This window comes from Symphalangus syndactylus, chromosome 22, assembly GCF_028878055.3.
Source record: "Symphalangus syndactylus isolate Jambi chromosome 22, NHGRI_mSymSyn1-v2.1_pri, whole genome shotgun sequence".
NCBI lineage: Eukaryota > Metazoa > Chordata > Mammalia > Primates > Hylobatidae > Symphalangus > Symphalangus syndactylus.
Window position 1 is genome coordinate 60136766 of NC_072444.2, and position 21966 is coordinate 60158731.

The 21966-nt window shown below is 37.6% G+C and overlaps 1 protein-coding gene across 12 annotated transcripts in view; it reads right to left on the reverse strand.

Moving 5' to 3' along the window:
* ZRANB3 (zinc finger RANBP2-type containing 3) overlaps positions 1-21966 on the reverse strand; it is a 307089-nt gene that overhangs the window by 137079 nt on the left and 148044 nt on the right. For all 12 annotated transcript variants that reach the window (XM_063630970.1, XM_063630972.1, XM_063630968.1 and 9 more), the window contains 2 exons: positions 19113-19344; positions 14687-14772 (listed from right to left, as the gene is read on the reverse strand). In XM_063630970.1, coding sequence (XP_063487040.1) covers positions 14687-14772; positions 19113-19344 — 318 coding nt within the window. The remainder of the gene's footprint in view (positions 1-14686; positions 14773-19112; positions 19345-21966) is intronic.

Sequence of the window (21966 nt, forward strand, 5' to 3'; positions counted from 1 at the left end):
TACTCACTATGTCTTTACTATCGCATCAATACATTTCAGTCAACTGACTCCTCTAATTTCCAAATCCATTACATTTTTTCTGTCTTCACATCTCTCCTCAGCCCTTTTGATTTCTGAGTTCATACATCACCTTTGTTCTTATTAATATAGTTTAAGTTCCCTTGTCCCACAGTCCATGCATCATAAGCTGTTGAAAAAATTCAATCTTGAATGGATCCAACTTCAGGATCAAAAAGGCCTGAAGCCTTTTTCAGGCCTGTATCCAGGCTGCTGGGTGTGGCTGGAGAAACTGTATCTTAGAGAAAACTGGTTCCATTACAAATCTGGAGTTGCTGATCTCAAATGATTACTAGAGCTGTTAACAATCCTACCACACTAATCTCATTCTCATTTGGTAAAATTTCAAACCACATCAACTTTCATGAAACCTTTAACCCTCTATTTTTCCATTTCTCTGAACCTATGATTGTCCTTCCCATTCCACAGAGAAAATATAAACTGTACAATGCAAACTCTCAACTTCCTGCCATCCCCGAAAGTACAGTATATCTCCAATGATATAATGACATGCAACCATAATGTATACCATTTATGTGTATGAAAAAAAGACAAAAAGGGAAAGTACAAAACAATGTTTATGCTTATATTACAATCTTTTTAAAACAATGAATTTGCTTGAATATGCACACAGTTTCTGAGGGAAGATTAAAAACTATATACAGTTGCCTATAGGGAGAAGAACTTAGGTAAAAGGGATTTTTCAACGTGTATACTCTTCTATAGGTTAGAATTTTGAACCATGTGAAATATCTTAGATAATAAATCAAATTTGTAAATCTAATGATGTATGTTTCATGCTTTAAGTTTTACATTATAGGGACTGGGGAAGGGGGAAATGGGGTCAATTATTTAATGGGTACAGAGTTTCAATCTGTAATGATGAAAAAGTTCTGATGATGAAGAGTGGTAATGGTTGCACAACAACAGAATGTACTGAAACACATTAGAATGTACTGAAAGTCACTGAACTGTACATTTAAAAATGTTTAAATGGTAAATTTTGTTGTACATATTTTACTGCAATTAAAAACCTAAAACATATAACATACATATAGGCAAGTGTATCTACTGAACTGTACATTTAAAAATATTTAAATGGTAAATGTTGTTATGCATATTTACTGCAATTAAAAAATCTACAATACTGATAACTAACAACCAAAATACCCTGCAATTTCGTCTTATTGCCATTATGACGAAGAACAAGACTCTGTATATTATCCCTACCTAACTCCATCACTATCTTGAAACTCTCTTCTTTTAGTTCTAGAATATTCAACTAGGTTAGTATTTGACTTGAAAACTCAGTGAAGGCTGGACTATGTGGGTCTTGCTCCCTAATGCATATCTGATGGCTACCACATGGCTTAGCATGTAAGAGGCATCCTAAAATACTTTCAGAACGAATGGATAAATTCAAAATTAAACTGTACTCTAGATGCAGTCTAATCAATGAATGGAGTAGAAGCACCCTTTACTCCAATTTAGCCTAAGGTTATTCAAAACCACAAATCTTTTAGAACTGAACTATTGATAAATAGGTGAGGGTTTCTCAAATCCCTTCCACACAAGGCTGACTTTCTAGGTCTCAATGCAGAATACATATTCTATTAATATTTATCTAATTATTTTTCAATCATATCTCTGCCATCCACTATATTAACTATTTCTCTCAGATTTGAACCATTTGCAAATGGAATAGACACAACCTCTATTTAGCCATGGGTGAGAACATTAAATGCAACAATGCTGAGGACAAAGGAGGGACAGTGCAATTCCACAAGAGACATTTTTTAAATTTAATTTAATTTAGGCCAGGCGCGGTAGCTCACGTCTATAATCCCAGCACTATGGGAGGCTGAGGCAGGTGCATCACGAGGTCAGGAGGTCGAGACCATCCTGGCTAACATGGTGAAACCCCGTCTCTATAAAAATACAAAAATTTAGCCAGGCATGGTGGCGCGCACCTGTAGTCCCAGCTACTTAGGAGCTGAGGCAGGAGAATCGCTTGAACCCGGGAGGAGGAGGTTGCAGTGTGCTGAGATCGCAACGCTGCACTCCAGCCTGGGCGACAGAGCAAGACTCCACCTAAAAAATAAATAAATAAATTTAAAAAATAAAAATAAAAATAATTTAATTTAATTTTAAGTTCTAGGATACGTGTGCAGGATGTGCAGGTTTGTTACAGAGGTAAATGAGTGCCATGTGGTTTGCTGTACCTATCAACCCATCACCTAGGTATTAAGCCCTGCATGCATTAGCTATTTATCCTGATGCTCTCCCTCGAGACATTTCTTGAAGCTGACAATGACCCATTAATTAACAATCTTTAGGCATGTCTATAAATACTTCTAATTTGTATTATCATGCAGCATTTTTCCTCTCATAAAAATTTAGACAACGATTTCTCCTTAGAGGTGGAAATGGTACAAAATATCAATGACAAAGAACATTTAAAAAATTGATGAATTACTGTTAAGATATTCAGTGTCACACAGAATAGTGTCTAGAATATCTTAGTAATTCAAACATAACTTTACATTAACATAGTAATTCAACAGTAATTCAAACATAACATTAACACACCATTGGAAGAGGCTGGGCGCTGTGGCTCATGCCTGTAAATCCTAGCATTTTGGGAAGCTGAGGTGGGCTGATGGCTTGAGGTCCGGAGTTCGAGACCAGCTTGGCCAACATGGTGAAACCCTGTTTCCACTAAAAATACAAAAATTTGCCTGGTGTGGTGACACATGCCTGCAGTCCCACCTATTCGGGAGGCTGAGGCAGGAGAATCTCTTGAACCAGGGAGGCAGAGGTTGCAGCAAACAGAGATTGCACCACTGTACTCCAACCCAGGCAAAAGAGCAAGACTCTGTCTCAAACAAAACAAAACAACAAAAACAAAAACATAATATTAGGGAAGACCAATATGTCTTCTCATAGCATACTTTTTGAAGACAGCTGCTGATAACAGGATGCTTGGCTGGGTTAGCTACGTGTCCTCTTTTTCGATGTAAAACAATATTTATTAAAGTTGCCATTCCCTAAGTTTTCATTACTTACAGGGGAAAAAAAAACAACATAAAAGGAAGTGAGATACAGCAAGCCATTTAAACTCACCAAGTGCTTATAAAATGACAGAGGGGAACTGGGTGATCTCCAAAGTCTTTTAGCTCTAACAACTGATCATTCAATGTGCTAATGGTTGACAACTGAGTATGTTGCCTTCTCCAAATCATATTTGTATTTATAGTTTCTTCTTAATGTAACCCTGTAAAGTGAATGATGTAAGGCATTTTGGATAAAAGATGTTCTGGTTGAGTAATACTTCTGCTGTCTGTCTCAAGTCAAACCAGGTAGCTGGTTACCTATACCCTGACTTCTCATCCCTGAACTACATTTGCATTAGTTCATTTCTGTTTGTCATTACTCAGGTATTTAATACATTTTATAAAAGCAAAATTATATTTTTGCTGAAGCTTCACTTAACTTATTTTGAACACAGTCATGACATTTCAAATATAAAATATGGGTCTAGAACTGAATAACTAACCAAAATTTGCATTCTGCAAAATTATAGTGTGAAAATGACACCTTCACAGAATCAAAACATTATGGAAAAATATATAGCATTCCACAGACTAACTTAAAATGCCAGGAAGTGACTTGAGCTGAGTTAGAGTCTATGGAACCATAGTGCTTTCAAGGTAAAGTAAAGAAATAACATAAAACTTCTGGAATGGAACCTGAAAGAAAATGCCTTTTGAGAAGCATATTAATCTTGAAATGGCTTTCTCCAGAAAACAGAACATGTCCTCCACAATCATTAAGCATTTCACAGAGATGAATTTTTTTATGAAACGGGGTAGGCATTAAATAAGAAAGAGACAGGTATACCGTCTCTTTCTGTTGTCATATGACAAGTTCTAGTCAGGAAACAAAAAAAAGAAATGCTTACTGACCACGTAGGTTGTTCCAGACTCCAAAAGATAAATGCAGGTAAGTATGTTTGTTTTATGTGGGTGAATTTTTGGCATTTACAGTCTGCAAGAATTACGATTAAGGGCTTCCCACCAATACCTAGCATCATGAAAAAAAAAGACCTATGATAGGAACAAAATGAATATTTAGAAATGACATGCCAGGAACCATGGTTTTTGGCTATAAGGAACTGAAACTCTGAATCAAGATTGTTTAATAAAAAAAGAAATGTTTTACAACATGAATAAAAGGAATTCAGAGTCTAGGAAGGCTCCTGGATTGGTCAACTCTTGTATTCCTTGCACCTCTTCACTGTGCCATTAAAAAGCTTGCCTCATCTAAACCCGATACCCACCATGGTCAGAAGACAGCTACCAGAAGCAGGTAGGACAACATGCTTCTTTGTTCATATTCAGCTTAAGATGCTTATCTTGTCCTCCATACTTGAAATAAAAAGCCTTTCTTCAGCATGCTTGGCACAAGACCAACCCTAGACCAATAACAGTTGTCTGAAGAATACTATGTGGTAACTGGCTTAGAATGACCAGAATCCGCCAGGGAAAAAGGATACAAAGTCAACTTCCCCAGAGTCCTATAGATATGTATATATACCTGAAGTAAATCAGAAATCTGTTTGGAAGGAAGATGGGGTAGGCAACTAACAGTGTTTACTACATTTGCTACTGTTGATTTCCTAGTGGAGGGAAGGGCTATTAATTTGTGGCACTGTAGCAAAATCATTATAGTCATTTCCATGCACTGTTAAAAAAATCACTTGGTAAAGACTAAAGAGTCATTACTTTGGCCAAACTAGCATCTAAATGGATTTATAGTTTAATCAAAACTGACGTTAGCAAATTAATTATGCCCCCAGTTACCAGAAAAACAACTATGAACTTTGTGTCACAGAACTCTCTCAGTCCAAGTCACAAAACTATATTAACTTAAAATTCTTAATGGAAAGTAGCCAAATTATACTAGTTTTTCTTTCTTTTATACAGAAGTAGTAAAATAAATGTAACAGTGTCAGTTATGTAAGACCTCCTCTTAGTACTTCACTTAATGTAAGAAGAATCCCTGTTTTGCTCATGATTTTTAATGTCGATATGAAGAAACCAAATTTTGAGCTGGGAAAGATTATCCAAATCACTTAGTTCAGCCATTTTATTCCAGAAGCTCCAAATCTAAACTATAAGAAATGCTTCTCCATCATGATTGTGCTGTGTATTTTTTAATACTATGTCAATTTTCAGAGCAATTTTAAGTTATATCTGAGTAACCTCATTAGTTTGACAACATCTGTGAATTTAGCAGATGAATGATGTTATTCATGTGAAGAAGTAACACGGATCTAGCACACAAAAAAAACCCAGATCCAGTATTCAATAATTCAATAAACATTGGATATCATGTGCCAGGTGCCGTGTTAGCTTTTGGGAATAGAATACTGGAAAAAACAAATGTTCTGCCCTCAAAGAGCTTCTAGCTAGTAACTCACTCCAATGAGGAATACAATGCAGGTCAAGTTCCCTATCAAACTGATCACTTGCCACTGCAAACTGGTCTCTTGTTATAAATATCCAGTCAGCTGGGAATCACACTATGCTGAACAGTTAAATTAACAGCATGCAAAGTGGACTCCACAGTGCTGCGTGGCTTCCATAGAGAAGTCTCAGAGACCGTTACTTGGGTCAGGGGCATCAGAGGCTACCATGTTGATAATTTCAAGACATCCAGGGAAAATCAGTGCGTGTGTTTTACACATATATGTTTTAAAAAATACAAAAGATAACACAATTTTCTGTAATTTCCTTTTCTTTCAACACTGTATCTTGGAAATGAGTTGCATCAAGATGACACAGTATTCCACTGTATGGAGGTACAATAATTTACAGTAAGTTCTCTACAACTAGTTGTTATCCAATCATGTATTTACTAAACATGCAATTTAAATTTTGCATACATGTGCATATGTGTGTATGTGTGTATCTATATGTTGTATATTTAATAAATATGTGAATAACACATGTATAAGAACATACACGAACAATTACATACAATAGTATATATGAACAAGTGTAAGATAAACTTATATTTTAATTGCTAGAATAAGTGTATGGGCTTTTCAATGTTTGGTAGGTATAGTGAAATTTCTATCAATAGATGGTATAGGCCAGGCAGGGTGGCTCATGACTGTAATTCCAGCACTTAAGGATGCTGAGGTGGGAGGGTCGCTCAAGCCCAGAGTTCCAGACAAGGCTGGGCAACATAGTGAGACCCTGTCTCTACAAAAAAAAATTTTTGTTGCCGGGTGTGGTGGCTCACACCTGTAATCCCAGCACTTTGGGAGGCCAGGGCGGGCAGATCACCGGAGGTCAGGAGTTCGAGAACAGCTTCGCCAATGTGGTGAAACCCGTCTCTACTAAAAATACAAAAATTAGCTGGGTGTGGTGGTGCATGCCTGTAATCCCAGCTACTTGGGAGGCTGAGGCAGGAGAATCGCTTGAACCCGGGAGGCAGAGGTTGCAGTGAGCGTGCTATTGCACTCCAGCCTGGGCGACAGAGCAAGACTCTGTCTCAAAAAACAAAAACAAAACAAAAAACAAACAAACAAAGAATTAGCCAGACAGGATAGTGCATCCCTGTAGTCCCAGCTACCAGGGAGACTGAGGTGGGAGGATCACTTGAGCCAAGGCAGTTGAGGCTGTACTGAGCCATGATTGTGCCACTGCACTCCAACCTGGGTGACAAGAAAGACCCTGTATCAAAAAAAAACCCAAAACAGATGGTGTAGCCATAACATTCCTTTCAACAATGTAAGACAGTTTGTTTCTTCATATGCTCATTGATATACTGTTTTGTTAAATGTTATAATTTTTATAACTAAAATAGGTAAAAATTTGTCTTATTGTAGTTTCAATTTAAATTCCTCTTATCAATTAGATTTATGCAGTTAAAACCTATTTGTATTTCCTTTTCTATCAATTATTTGTTTACATTTTTTGCACATTTTTTTCACTCACTGAAATTAGCCTTCTCTTTAATTAGCAACACATAAATAATGTTTCCTTAATTAGAAATTTCTTTTTACTTTACATATATATTTTCTAGAATGGTGACACCTTTTAAATTCTTATGCAATCACATATATTCCTTTTTATGACTTCCCTACAACAAAGTTATAAAAGAATTCTTCTATGTTTTATTTAGGGTTTATTTAATAATGTTTACATATTTTATTCATCTGGAATTTATTGTTGTGTAAGAAGAGGGCAAAGAATCCCTGTCCCTTTTTTTTTCTTTTTTTTTTTTTTAAGACAGAGTCTTGCTCTTGTCGCCCAGGCTGGAGGGCAATGGCGCGATTTCAGCTCACTACAACCTCCACCTCCTGGGTTCTAGTGATTCTCCTGCCTCAGCCTCCTGAGTAGCTGGGATTACAGGTGCCCGCCGCCACACCCAGCTAATTTTTATATTTTTATTAGAGATGGGGTTTCACCATGTTGGCTAAACTGGTCTCGAACTCCTGACCTCAGGTGATCTACCTGGCTCGGCCTCTCAAAGTGCTGGGATTACAGGCATGAGCTACCGTGCCCAACCCCCTTTTTTTAATACTCTAGCTTTTCATAACTTTCTTGGCAATTGTTGCTTATTTATTTTTTCAAATAATATGTAGAATCAATTTTCTGGATCTACAAGAAAAATATTCTTATATGAATATATTGTATCTACGAATAAATTCAGAAAAAAGTAAAATCTTGGCCAGGTGTGGTGGCTTATGCCTGTAATCCCAGCAACTTGGGAGGCTGAGGCAGGCAGATCATGAAGTCAGGAGTTCAAGACCAGCATGGCCAACATGGTGAAACCATGTATTTTTTGTATTTTGTAAAAATACAAAAATTAGCCGGGTGTGGTGGCATGCGCCTGTAATCCCAGCTACTCGGGAGGCTGAGGCAGGAGAATTGCTTGAACCTGGGAGGTGGGGGTTGCAATGAGCCAGGACCGCACCATTGCACCCCAGGCTGGTCAATACAGTGAGATTCTGTCTCAAAAAAACAAAAGTAAAATCTTTATAATACCAAGTCTTTTCATCAAATAGGAGTATGTCTTTTTATTTATCTTTTTATATGTCCTTTAGTAATATTCTTGAGTCTTATATCTTTTATTTTCATTGTATTTTAGAAATATTTATTATTTGTGTAAAGAAAAACAACTATTTATTTATTTGTTTATTTATTTTATTTATTTATTTTGAGACGGAGTCTTGCTCTGCTGCCCAGGCTTGAGTGCAGTGGTGCTATCTCGGCTCACTGCAAGCTCCACCTCCCAGGTTCACGCCATTCTCCTGCCTCAGCCTCCCGAGTAGCTGGGACTACAGGTGCCCACCACCACGCCTGGCTAATTTTTCTTCTTCTTGTTTTTTTTAGTACAGACGGAGTTTCATCGTGTTAGCCAGGATGGTCTCAATCTCCGGACCTCGTGATCTGTTGTGGGAAGTCAGGGACCCCGAACAGAGGGACCGGCTAAAGCCACAGCAGAAGAACATAAATTGTGAAGATTTCATGGACATTTATCACTTCCCCAATCAATACTCTTATAATTTCCTATCGCTGTCTTTACTTTAATCTCTTAATCCCATCATCTTTGTAACCTGAGGATGCATGTCCTCTCAGGATCCTGTGATGATTGTGTTATCTGCACAAATTGTTTGTAGAGCATGTGTGTTTGAACAATATGAAATCTGGGCACCTTGAGAAAAGAACAGGACAACAGCGATGTTCAGGGAACAAGGGAGATAACCATTAGGTCTGACTGCCTGGGAGCTGGGCAGGACAGAGCTGTATTTCTCTTATTGCTGAAAACAGGTAAGAGAAATATCGCTGAATTCTTTCCCCAGTAAGAAATATTAATAATTAACAGCCCTGGGAAAATAACGCATTCCTGGGGGTGGGGGGGGGCCTCTAAAATGGCCGCTCTGGGAGTGTCTGCCTTATGCAGTTGTAGATAGGGATGAAACATGCCCTGGTCTCCTGCAGCGCCCCCAGGATTACTAGGATTAGAAATTCCAGCCTGGCAAATTCTAGTCAGACTGGTTCTCTGCTCTGGAACCCTGTTAAGATGTTTATCAAAGACAATGGGTGCACAATGGGACATGAACTTCATCAGCAATTCTAGTTTCACCCTGGCCTTATGACCTTGCCCTACCCATTTGCCTTGTGATATTTTATTGCCCTTGAAGCATGGGATCTCTGTGACCCACACCCTATTCGTACACTATCTCCCCTTTGAAAATCGCTAATAAAAACTTCCTGGTTTTATGGCTCAGGGGGCATCATGGAACCTGCCAACATGTGATGTCTCCCCCGGACACCCAGCTTTAAAATTTCTCTCTTTTGTACTCTTTCCGTTTATTTCTCAGACCAGCCGACACTTAGGGAAAATAGAAAAGAACCTACATTGAAATATTGGAGGCTGGTTCACCCAGTAGTGATCTGCCCACCTCGGCCTCCCAAGTGCTGGGATTATAGGCACAAGCCACTACGCCCGGCCGACAACTGACTTTTTAATAGTAGCTTTGTGCTAGGATATCTTAATCTATTCTTGTTTTGAACATGTTTCAGCTGATTCTCAGTCTTCCAAATAAATAACATCAGCTGTAAATAATGGTAATTTTTTCTTTCTTGAAAATGTTTACCTCTTCTAATAGAGATGGGGTCTCACTATGTTGCCTAGGCTAGTGTCAAACTCCTGGGATCAAGTGACTGTCCCATCTTGGCCTCCCAAAGTGCTGGGATTACAGGCGTGAGTCACTGTGCCCGTCTTCTTTTTTTTTTTTAAGTAAAAAAATTTTTTCCTGACAAAATTAGCCTCATATCCTCTTATTTTTCTTTTGAGTAATTGAATTATCAGTTCTCCAGAGTACAGGTAAGCTGTAGTAATAGTGAACATTCTTTCCTGGATTTTAGTGTTTCATGTGGTAGTGTTTTGGGATTGAAAGACACCCATAAACATATATACACATATATATATGTAAAGACATACATACACATATATACCCTAAATTTATTAAAAACTCTAATCAAGGGTAAATGTTGGCTGGGCATGGTAGCTCACGCCTGTAATTCCAGCACTTTGGGAGGCTGAGGCGGGTGGATCACCAGAGCTCAGGAATTCGAGACCAGCCTGGCCAATATGGCGAAACCCTGTCTCTACTAAAAATACAAAAAAAAAATTGGCAGGGCATGGCAGCGCACGGCTGTAGTCCCAGCTACTTGGAAGCTGAGGCAGGAGAACTGCTTGTACCCAGGAGGCAGAGGTTGCAGTGAGCTGTGACTGTGCCACTGCACTCCAGCCTGGGGAACAGAGTGAGACTCTGTCTCCAAAAAAAAAAAAAAAAAAAAAAAAAACACAGAGGGTAAATGCTATATTTTACCTAAGGACTTCCAGCACATATAGAGATGATGAGGTTTCTCTTTGTCATTATTAATATGGTGAATTATATTTATGTCTTTCTTAATATTCAACTTTCCTTGAATTCCTAATGTGAATGCCATTTGCATATAATCAGTATATTAGGGTTTTTTTTTTTTTTTTTTTTTGAGATGGAGTCTCACTCTGTCGCCCAGGCTGGAGCTATATTAGGTTTTTAATGAGTTTCTGAATTTCTTTAGTCTATTAATATTGAGTATTTCTGCATTTGTAGTCTCTTGTTTTCATTTTTTGTGCTATCTTGTCTGATTTTGGTATTAAGTGTTAGACTGACTTCATAGAAACAATTTAGAAGAATTCTATCTTTGTACTTTGGAGCCCTTTAAAAAGCATCAGAAAACCATGACCATGTGGTGTTATTTAAAGGAATTATAAAAAAAAATGCATTGGCACCAATCACAGACAAACAGAGAGCCAAATCATGAGTGAACTCCCATTCACAATTGCTTCAAAGAGAATAAAATACCTAGGAATCCAACTTACAAGGGATGTGAAGGACCTCTTCAAGGAGAACTACAAACCACTGCTCAATGAAATAAAAGAGGATACAAACAAATGGAAGAACATTCCATGCTCATGGGTTGGAAGAATCAATATCATGAAAATGGCCATACTGCCCAAGGTAATTTATAGATTCGATGCCATCCCCATCAAGCTACCAATGGCTTTCTTCACAGAATTGGAAAAAACTACTTTAAAGTCCATATGGAACCAAAAAAGAGCCAGCATTGCCAAGTCAATCCTAAGCCAAAAGAACAAAGCTGGAGGCATCACGCTACCTCACTTCAAACTATACTACAAGGCTACAGTAACCAAAACAGCATGGTACTGGTATCACAACAGAGACGAAGATCAATGGAACAGAACAGAGCCCTCAGAAATAATGCCGCATATCTACAACTAACTGATCTTTGACAAACCTGACAAAAACAAGAAATGGGGAAAGGATTCCCTATTTAATAAATGGTGCTGGGAAAACTGGCTAGCCATATGTAGAAAGCTGAAACTGGATCCCTTCCTTACACCTTATACAAAAATTCATTCAAGATAGATTAAAGACTTACATGTTAGACCTAAAACCATTAAAATCCTACAAGAAAACCTAGGCAATACCATTCAGGACACAGGTGTGGGCAAGGACTTCATGTCTAAAACACCAAAAGCAATGGCAACAAAAGCCAAAATTGACAAATGGGATCTCATTAAACTAAAGAGCTTCTGCACAGCAAAAGAAACTACCATCAGAGTGAACAGGCAACCTACAGAATGGGAGAAAATTTTTGCAACCTACTCATCTGACAAAGGGCTAATATCCAGAATCTACAATGAACTCAAACAAATTTACAAGAAAAAAACAAACAACCCCATCAAAAAGTAGGCAAAGGACATGAACAGACACTTCTCAAAAGAAGACATTTATGCAGCCAAAAAACACATGAAAAAATGCTCATCCTCACTGGCCATCAGAGAAATGCAAATCAAAACCACAATGAGATACCATCTCACACCAGTTAAAATGGCCATCATTAAAAAGTCAGGAAACAACAGGTGCTGGAGAGGATGTGGAGAAATAGGAACACTTTTCCACTGTTGGTGGGACTGTAAACTAGTTCAACCATTGTGGAAGTCAGTGTGGCGATTCCTCAGGGATCTTGAACTAGAAATACCATTTGACCCAGCCATCCCATTACTGGGTATATACCCAAAGGATTATAAATCATGCTGCTATAAAGACACATGCACATGTATGTTTATTGCGGCACTATTCACAATAGCAAAGAGTTGGAACCAACCCAAATGTCCATCAACGATAGACTGGATTAAGAAAATGTGGCACATATACACCACGGAATACTATGCAGCCATAAAAAATGATGAGTTCATGTCCTTTGTAGGGACATGGATGAAACTGGAAAACATCATTCTCAGTAAACTATTGCAAGGACAAAAAACCAAACACCGCATGTTCTCACTCATAGGTGGGAATTGAACAACGAGAACTCATGGACACAGGAAGGGGAACATCACACTCCGGGGACTGTTGTGGGGTTGGGGGAAGGGGGGAGGGACAGCATTAGGAGATATACCTAATGCTAAATGATGAGTTAATGGGTGCAGCAAAAACAACATGGCACATGGATACATATGTAACAAACCTGCACATTGTGCACATGTACCCTAAAACCTAAAGTATAATAATAAATAAATAAATAAATAAATAAATGCATTGGGAAAGAAAACATGAGAGACTCATATCACATATAAAGAGATTATTTTTGTAATATATAAAGATTTTCAGCATATCAAGACAAAAGCCAATACATTTAGTAGACAGAAGGGCAAACAGCACACATAGACAACTGACAGAAAAAAAGTACAAATTACCCATATGTGTAAAAAAATAATGCTCAAATGCATTTAATGACATAATGGGCAAATGTCACAAGCTACTATCAGTTCACATTGGCAAGAATAAAATAATTTACATTTCACTATGTTTGAAAAGTATGGAAAAAGAAACAATGCGACACAAGGCTGGTGGATATAAAAAACTATACCTTCCGTAGAGTATGATTTGGAAAAATCTAATAATATAAAAATGCACATGCCCTTTAAACTAGCAATTTTACTTCTATAACTTTATCTTAGATTTTTCCCCTATGCATATGGCATGAAATACTAAAATAGCTAACAATTATCAAGTACTCCCTATGTATGCACTGTTCAAGCACTTTAGAAATATTAGTTAATATAAGTCTCATAATAACTCTTCAAGGCAGGCATAATAATTTGCCATTTTTTTTGAGCTGAAGAAACTAAGGTATGAGGAGATAAAAGTTACTTTTCTAAAATGAAGCATTCGGCAATAGTAGACGTGAAAATAAAACACAGGTGGTCTAGCTCTAAATTTCCATGCTGTTCAGAACTATAAAATACTACCTCTCAATATATGCAAAGATATTCATTGCTGCATCGTATGCACAGCTATATACTACAAATGTCCAAGAAGAGTAGACTGCATAAATAAATTCTAAACAGTAGAATAGATGCAGCATTTAAAATGAGTAACAGGCTGGGCGTGGTGGCTCAAGCCTGTAATCCCAGCACTTCGGGAGGCCAAAGCATGCAAATCACCTGAGGTCAGGAGTTCGAGACCAGCCTGGCCAACATGGTGAAACCTCATCTCTAGTAAAAATAACAAAAATTAGCCGGGCATGGTTGCACATGCCTGTAATCTCAGGAGGCTGAGGCAGGAGAATTGCTTGAACATTGGAAGCGGAGGTTGCAGCGAGCCAAGATTGTATCACTGCACCCCATCCAGCCTGGGTAACGGAGCGAGACTCCGTCTGAAAAAAATATGATAAAATAAAATAAAATGAGTATCAAAGCTCTTTGAGTAGCTGATATGGAAAGATCTATAATACATACTAGACGAAGAAAGCAAACTGCAGAATAATGCACAAATTGTGCTATATATGTTGAAATAAAATGAAATAATATTATACACATATAATCATACATGCTTATTCACCCAAAGGGTATCTTCATAAGGATACACAAGAAAGTGCCAACACTGGTTACATGGGAAGGGAAATGGTTTGCTGAGAGACAAGAGTGGAAGAAACACTTACTTTTTACTTTTGTATAATGTACATGTAAATCTAGCCAATAAAAATAAATAATTTCAAAAATAAAAAGTAGAAAGTAAAAAATAAAAACAAAGGAAAACTTTGCCATTATCTATTACTTTTATTTACTTTACATATAGGTCATCCACCTATATGTATAATAATCCACCAATTATTTCATAGCTACCACAAATTTGTAAAACACTGGAATAAAGAATGATTAATAACCTGAGGTCAGGAGTTCAAGACCAGCCTGACGAACATGGTGAAACCCCATCTCTATTAAAAATACAAAAAAATTAGCCGGGCATGGCGGCGCATGCCTGTAATCCCAGCTACTCAGGAGGCTAAGGCAGAAGAATCGATTGAACCCAGGAGGCAGAGATTGTAGTGAGCCAAGATGGTACCACTGCACTCCAGCCTGGGCAATGGGAGTGAGACTGTCTCAAAAAAAAAAAAAGAATGATTAATAAAGCAATGTTCACAGTAAATATGTGAGGAAAAAGTTTACGGAAAATAGTTTATGTTACCTGATGCGTGCGTTACAGTATCTTTTTGCATAGTCGGTCCATCTTCCAAATTTTTGTGGAAAGAGAGCTTCAATCTGCATAAAAAGCTATAATAATACAAGTGTTTGTAGTATGTTGTAATATTTTCAAGTAAATTATTATTACAATGATAAAACCATTTAACAAAATAGTAGGAGGTATAAAAGAAAATCCAACTCTTTCTTCCTCAAATCCCCTCACTACTATTCATCAGGGATAACCGTTACCTGTTTTATAAATATACATTTATACATTTTTCTATGTTGATATAAGCATATGTTTATGCTTTTATGCACATAAAGAGGATCATATCATATATATTGTTACACTAGAATTTTGTCCCATAAAACATGTCTCAGACACTTAAATTACATTTGTCTATTTTTATTTAGTTTTAAAACCTTTTATAGACAATATAATAATAATGCACTGCTTAAAAACTGAATAGCAACCCATTATGATGTAGATGTACTGTAAAAGATTTAAACAGACTCCTGATGTTGGACATATAGGCTATTTCTAGCTTTTTTTTTTTTTTTTTTTTGAGACAGAGTCTCGCTCTGTTGCCCAGGCTGGAGTGAAGTGGCATGATCTTGGTTCACTGCAAGCTCCCCCTCCAGGGTTCATGCCATTCTCTCACCTCAGCCTCCCGAGTAGCTGGGACTACAGATGCCCACCACCATGCCCGGCTAATTTTGTTTTTGTATTTTTAGTAGAGATGGGGTTTCACCTTGTTAGACAGGATGGTCTCGATCTCCTGACCTCATGATCCACCCACCTCAGCCTCCCAAAGTACTGGGATTACAGGCATGAGCCACCACACCCAGCCTATTTCTAGCTTTTATGAAGTTACTAATATTAACAACTTCATATAACTGTGTGTGTATATATATATATGAATATATAGGTATACTACATATATTTACATCTGTATCTATTAATCATCTATCCATCCATCCATCCATTCATTCATCCATCCATTTGCATTTCTATTAGAGGTGATGTAGGATTATATTTAGAAATGGAACAGCTGATTCTAAGGTATATGCTGTTTTAAAGTTTGATGTTACCATGTTGCCCAGTAAGAAGATTATCCCAATTTACACTCCCATCAATAGTATCATTAAATCTTTTCATTTTTACAGCTCTGATAGCCTGCACACAGGACTGTCTACTTGTTATTTTAACATATTTTTAAAAACCAACAGCTTTATTGTGACATGTAATTCATATACTATTCAAACTTTGAAAGAACATAATTCAGTGGCTTTCAATAGATTCACATAGTTGTGCACCAATTATGACTAATTCTATAATATTTTTATCACCCCCCAAAAAACCTCCACACCCATTAGTGGTCACTGCCTATTTCTCCTCTTTTCCAGTCCTGCCAACTACTAACCCACTTTCTGTCTCTATGAATTTGCCTATTCTGGGCATTTCATGTAAATAGAATCATACAATATGTAGCCTTTTGTATCTGGTTTATTTCACCCAGCATAGTGCTTTCAAAGTTAATTCATGTATAGTATTTTCATTCCTCTTTAGGTCCAAATAATTCCATTGTATGGCTGTATCACATTTGTTTATACATTCATCAACTGATGAACATTTACTTGTTTCCACTTTTTGAATATCATGAATAATGCTACTATGTAACTATACGCATGAATATATAATTTTTGGTGAGAATTTGTTTTCAGTTCTCTTTTTTTTTTTTTTTTTTTTTTTTTTTTGAGACAGAGTCTCGCTCAGTCGCCCAGGCTGGAGTGCAGTGGCACGATCTCAGCTCACTGCAAGCTCTGCCTCCTGGGTTCACGCCATTCTCTTGCCTCAGCCTCCCGAGTAGCTGGGACTACAGGCGCCCACCACCGCACCCGGCTAATATTTTGTATTTTTTAGTAGAGACGGGGTTTCACCTTGGTCTTGATCTCCTGACCTCGTGATCCGCCCACCTCGGCCTCCCAAAGTGCTGGGATCACAGGCGTAAACCACTGCGCCCGGCCTATTTTCAGTTCTCTTGGGTATATACCTAAGAATAAAATTGTTGGGTCATACAGTAACGTTTTAAGTAACTCCTAAGTTTTTCTAAAGTGGCTTCAGTGCTTTATATCCGTTTAATACAACAACATATTCAGAAATAACCAATGGGCCAAAGAAGAAATCACAAAGGAAATTAGAGAACACTTTGAGATAAAGGAAATTTAGAACACAATACACCAAAACATGAGTTGCAGCAAAAATAGTGCTTAGAGGGAAATTAATAGTTGCATATGACTATGTTAAACAAGAAGAACTCAAATCAATAACCTAATTTTTCACCTTAACACACTGGAAAAGTAAGAGCAAACAACCCACAGCAAATAGAAGGAAGGTCACAATAAAGGTAAGAGTGGAAATAGACTGGGTGCGGTGGCTCAAACCTGTAATCCCAGCACTTTGGGAGGCTAAGACGAGCAGATCACTTGAGGCCAGGAGTTTCAGACCAGCCTGGCCAATATGGTAAAATCCCGTCTCTACTAAAAATACAAAAATGTGCCAGGCGTGGTGGCATGCGCCTGCAATCCCAGCTACTCGGGAGGCTGAGGCGGAAGAATTGCTTGAATCTGGGAGGTGGAGGTTGCTGTGAGCCAAGATCATGCCACTGCACTCCAGCCTGGGCAACAGAGTGAGACTCTGTCTCAATAAAAAAGAAAAAAGAAAAGAAAAGAAAGAAAAACAAAATTAGAGAACTCACACTTCCTAATTTCAAAACTCCTAATTTAGAATTTCTAATTTTATATTCTTTTTCTTAGAAAAAAATCCCAAACACAAATTGTACAATCATCAGGACCCACAAAATTGGTATTTACCCTTGCTTTGAATAGTGGCTACCACAGGTGAAGAGTGAAAAGTACTGACATGTGATCAGAGTAGGATGTAAGAGCCACTTTTGTACTGTTAATGTTCTGTTTCTTATGCTCGATAATAAGTAGATGAGTATTCATTTTATTATTATCATTTGAAACGTATGTATCTTTTGTATACTCTCTTTTATTTTTGAGACAGAGTCTCACTCTGTCGCCCAGGCTGGAGTGCAATGGTGAGATCTCAGCTCACTGCAACCTCTGCCTCCTGGGTTCAAGTGATTCTCCTGCCTCAGCCTCCCGGGTAGCTAAACTACAGGCACAGGCCACCATGCCCAGCTAATTTTTGTATTTTTAGTAAAGATGGGGTTTCACCATGTTGGCCAGGCTGGTCTTGAACTCCCGGCCTCAAGTGATCCACTCACCTCGGCTTCCCAAAGTGCTTGGATTACAGGCATGAGCTACTGAGTCCAGCCGACTCGCTGGACTCAGTAGGACTGAGTATCTTGAAGGATACGTTTCATGATTTTTTTTAAGGATATCATCACCCCTATTATTCATTGACATAATTTGTGGACATAATGTCAATTACTTGGAGCTACAGCACTGTCAGTGGGTATCCAAGGGTAAAAACTATAAAAAGTAAAATTAAGCATTTTATCGTCACTATCTATGTACTTTTATATGTATCTCACAAGATTTCCAGGATAGAATTGAAAAGCAGAGCTTAGGTAATACTGTTAGACAGGGCAATGATAACAGCTGTCACCCAGGCTTGGCTCAAAAATTAATATAATATTGGCTAATATGTTGAGTGCTTACTATGTGACAAGGCACAGGGTGAGGAACTTTCAAAGCAGTATTACCTTTAATTCTCCCAGCAACCTTACAGGACAACCCATGTTTTTCTAAGATTCAGTGTTCATTAGTAAACAGAGCTTCCTTAAACAACACTAAACCTTACAGACATTTCTTCCATCATGTCTTCTTCCTAACCCTTTAACCACTCCACGAACTACCCATTTCTTACAGTAGCAAAAGCTAAATGGGGTATCAAACACATGACTTATTCTTTCATTCTAAGCAGATACCTTATCTGGTCTGCACATAAGCTTTAGTTTCTCTTTACTTTCCCAAATGTGACTCTTAAAGCAAAAGAAGAACAGAGAGAAGTTCTGAAATGCGGTGAAAAGAAATAAGGTAGATTCAATCCCAATCCTAAGAAGATTATAATGTAAAATAGATAGGATAAATGAAGATTAAGACCATAGAAGAACCTCAGGAACACATTGTGAAGAATATTATAAAGTTGTACTAAATATGGAAGCCTTATAATAAAGGTAAAAGCTATGTTTTATACATACCTACAAGCTTGGCTAAGGCTTAAATATAAATAGATTAAAATAGCCATGATAAAACATATGAACTATCTAGAAATTCCCAATGTACTCCTGTAGCATTTGAGGCATCTAATTTGAAATTAAAAATTGCAAAATAGGTGGTTGATTCAATACCCCTCCCACCCCCCTTCTCTTAAGTTCAAAGTATAAGGATTGTAATACCTCTTCAGGCCTTCCTAAAGCTGGTGTTCCTGTAAGAAGAATGGCTCGTCTGGCTTTCTGTACTATTGGCAATAAAATCCTGCTGCGAGTTGCATTTCTGGATTTCATGTAGTGTGATTCATCCACTATAACTACTTTGAAGTTCTGATTATTCAGTGCATCTATCAAAGTCTCTGCATCTGCGGTTAAGAGACCATAACCCAGAACTGTCACTTTACTGGTCGATATTCTCCTAGAAAAGAAAATCCATGTACTTAAAAAATATCTCAGTAATGACGTTATCATAAACAATACAACTCTCTTGGGAAAAAATACAGAGGAGAAGAAAAAAGAATAGAAGAAAAATAAAAGGAGATGGTACTACCACTGAAACTCTTAAGATTTCACAATCCTCAAATGTAATAAACCAGGATCCAAAATTTACAGTTTTGGTTAACCAAAACCAAAATTTTAGTTAAATGATCTTTGAAAAATTTTGACATCCAGCAAGCCACATTACTTTCTGACAATATTTGCTTCTATGCACCTAGGATCATGCATAAAATGGATACTTAAATATTAGTTGACTCTTCAACGAAACTTTCACACAAATAGGATAGCAGTTTTTCAATCCAGATGCTACTGGTATTTTGAGCAGGACTAAGTGAAGCTCTGCGGTGCACTGAACAGGCCCTCTTGCTCAAAATACCAGTAGCAGAACAGACTTATAGGGCTGTTCAGTGCATTGCAGAGCTTCATTTCCTGGTCCTACCCATTAAAGGACAGTGGAGTCCGAGTCACTGTGACAACAAAAGGTTCCTGGACCTGAGGTGATAAAATGTGAAGTGTGGTTAGAAGAAGCGGGTACCACCTCACATCAAGAACCATTGAGCTAAAATGATCCCTGATCTTTAGATTTCTATAATTCATACATCTGTAATATTCTGTATCTTGCTGTCAATAAATTATTCATTTACATATTTATGTCTGTTACCATATCATGAGATTGGTAAGGGCAGGTAATGTGTCTTATTCATCTTTTAGTAGTATTCATACACAGTGCTATGATCCCAAATAAAGTTTATAGAATGAAATAATTAGACAAATAAATTCATTAATACTAAGACATATCACTTTTGCATTTTCTATATCACCAGAAAAAAATACAGGACAGAGCCAGTCTTCTGCAGTTCTCTATCCTCTAACAGAAAAGGCAGAGTTCCTAAGCAGCCAGAACCACTATGGCTACTGCATTTTAAGCCCTGGATTAATCTACTTAATACAGAGACCTATAATTTTTTTTTTTTTTTTTTTTTTTTGAGACAGAATCTCGCTCTGTTGCCCAGGCTGGAGTACAGTGGCACGATCTTGGCTCACTGCAAGCTCTGCCTCCTGGGTTAATGCCATTCTCCTGTCTCAGCCTCCCAAGTAGCTGGGACTACAGGTGCCTGTCACCATGCCTGGCTAATTATTTGTATTTTTAGTAGAGACGGGGTTTCACCATTTTAGCCAGGATGGTCTCAATCTTCTGACCTCGTGACCCACCCACCCTGGCCTCCCAAAGTGCTGGGATTACAGGCGTGAGCCACCGCGCCTGGCTGAGACCTATAATTTTCTCACTGTATTCAAACACCAGAAGAGCCTGAAGAAGAAAAGTAATAGGTTATTTAATATTATTAACTAACTTAGGTATACTGAGAGCAACAAATAGGAGACTGGCTTCAAAGGCCACTGCAGCAGTCTGTAGCTTCTATCCTACCATGTCTTGACTAGTAAACAGTCCAGGAATAACCGATATAAGCCAGAAGGAAAGTATATGTATTTGTGGTGGACATATTGGTATACACCTAAACCTGTTTCTTTAAGTACCTGGAAGACACTGGGTAGTTTTTCTGTCCTTAACTAACATCCTCCAGGAAACTTATACTCTTGAGTTGTAGTCCTATCTAACATATCCCACATACTATTCAAATAAAAATATTATCCACCATTTAACTGCAAGAGTGTATTTTCAAAATAATATAAAAACTAGATGCCCTAGTGGCTATAAAAGATGATAGAAGAGTCATTTTAAGAAAATTTAAACGTGAACATTTAAATAAGGTTTATCAGCCAGGTGCAGTGGCTCACGCCTGTAATCCCAGCACTTTGGGAAGCTGAGGTGGGTGGATCACCTGAGATCAGGAGTTTGAGACCAGCCTGAACAACACGGTGAAACCCCGTCTCTGCTAAAAATAAAAAAAGTCAGCCAGGTGTGGTGGTGGTGCCTGTAATCCCAGCTACTCAGGAGGCTGAGGTAGGAGAATCCTTTGAACCCAGGACGCAGAGGTTGCAGTGAGCCGACATGGTGCCACTGCATTCCAGCCTGGGCGACAGAGTGACACTCCATCTCCAAAAAAAAAAAAAATTAATTAATTAAATTATTAAATAAATAAGGTATATCAAACAGATGATGGTTATGGAGGCCTTAAAAAAATTCTACATTCTCTATATTTGTAAGTCTTTTCAATTTCATTCAGTTTTATTGGAGAGGAGATTTATTTATAATAATTAGGATAAGATAGCAGTTTTTCCATTTTAACCATGTAAATAGAGTCCAGATTTTCTAGGGCCCATAAAGATATATTCTACTGAATTAGCATTTCAAGGTTGAAAGTGAAAAGGCCCTCCATACATTTTGTGTTTCCTCCTTCCACATTCATAAGACAAATTTATTTTTAAATATACCTTTTATGTTAACAGTCTTAGAGAATACAATACAGTAAAATAATACCAAAATTAAAAAATCTAAGTATTAACAGATATTTATTTCAGTAGATGTACCGTACTGCTTTTTATGTAAGGTTCAGAAATAGATAACTTTCAACCTCCAGAG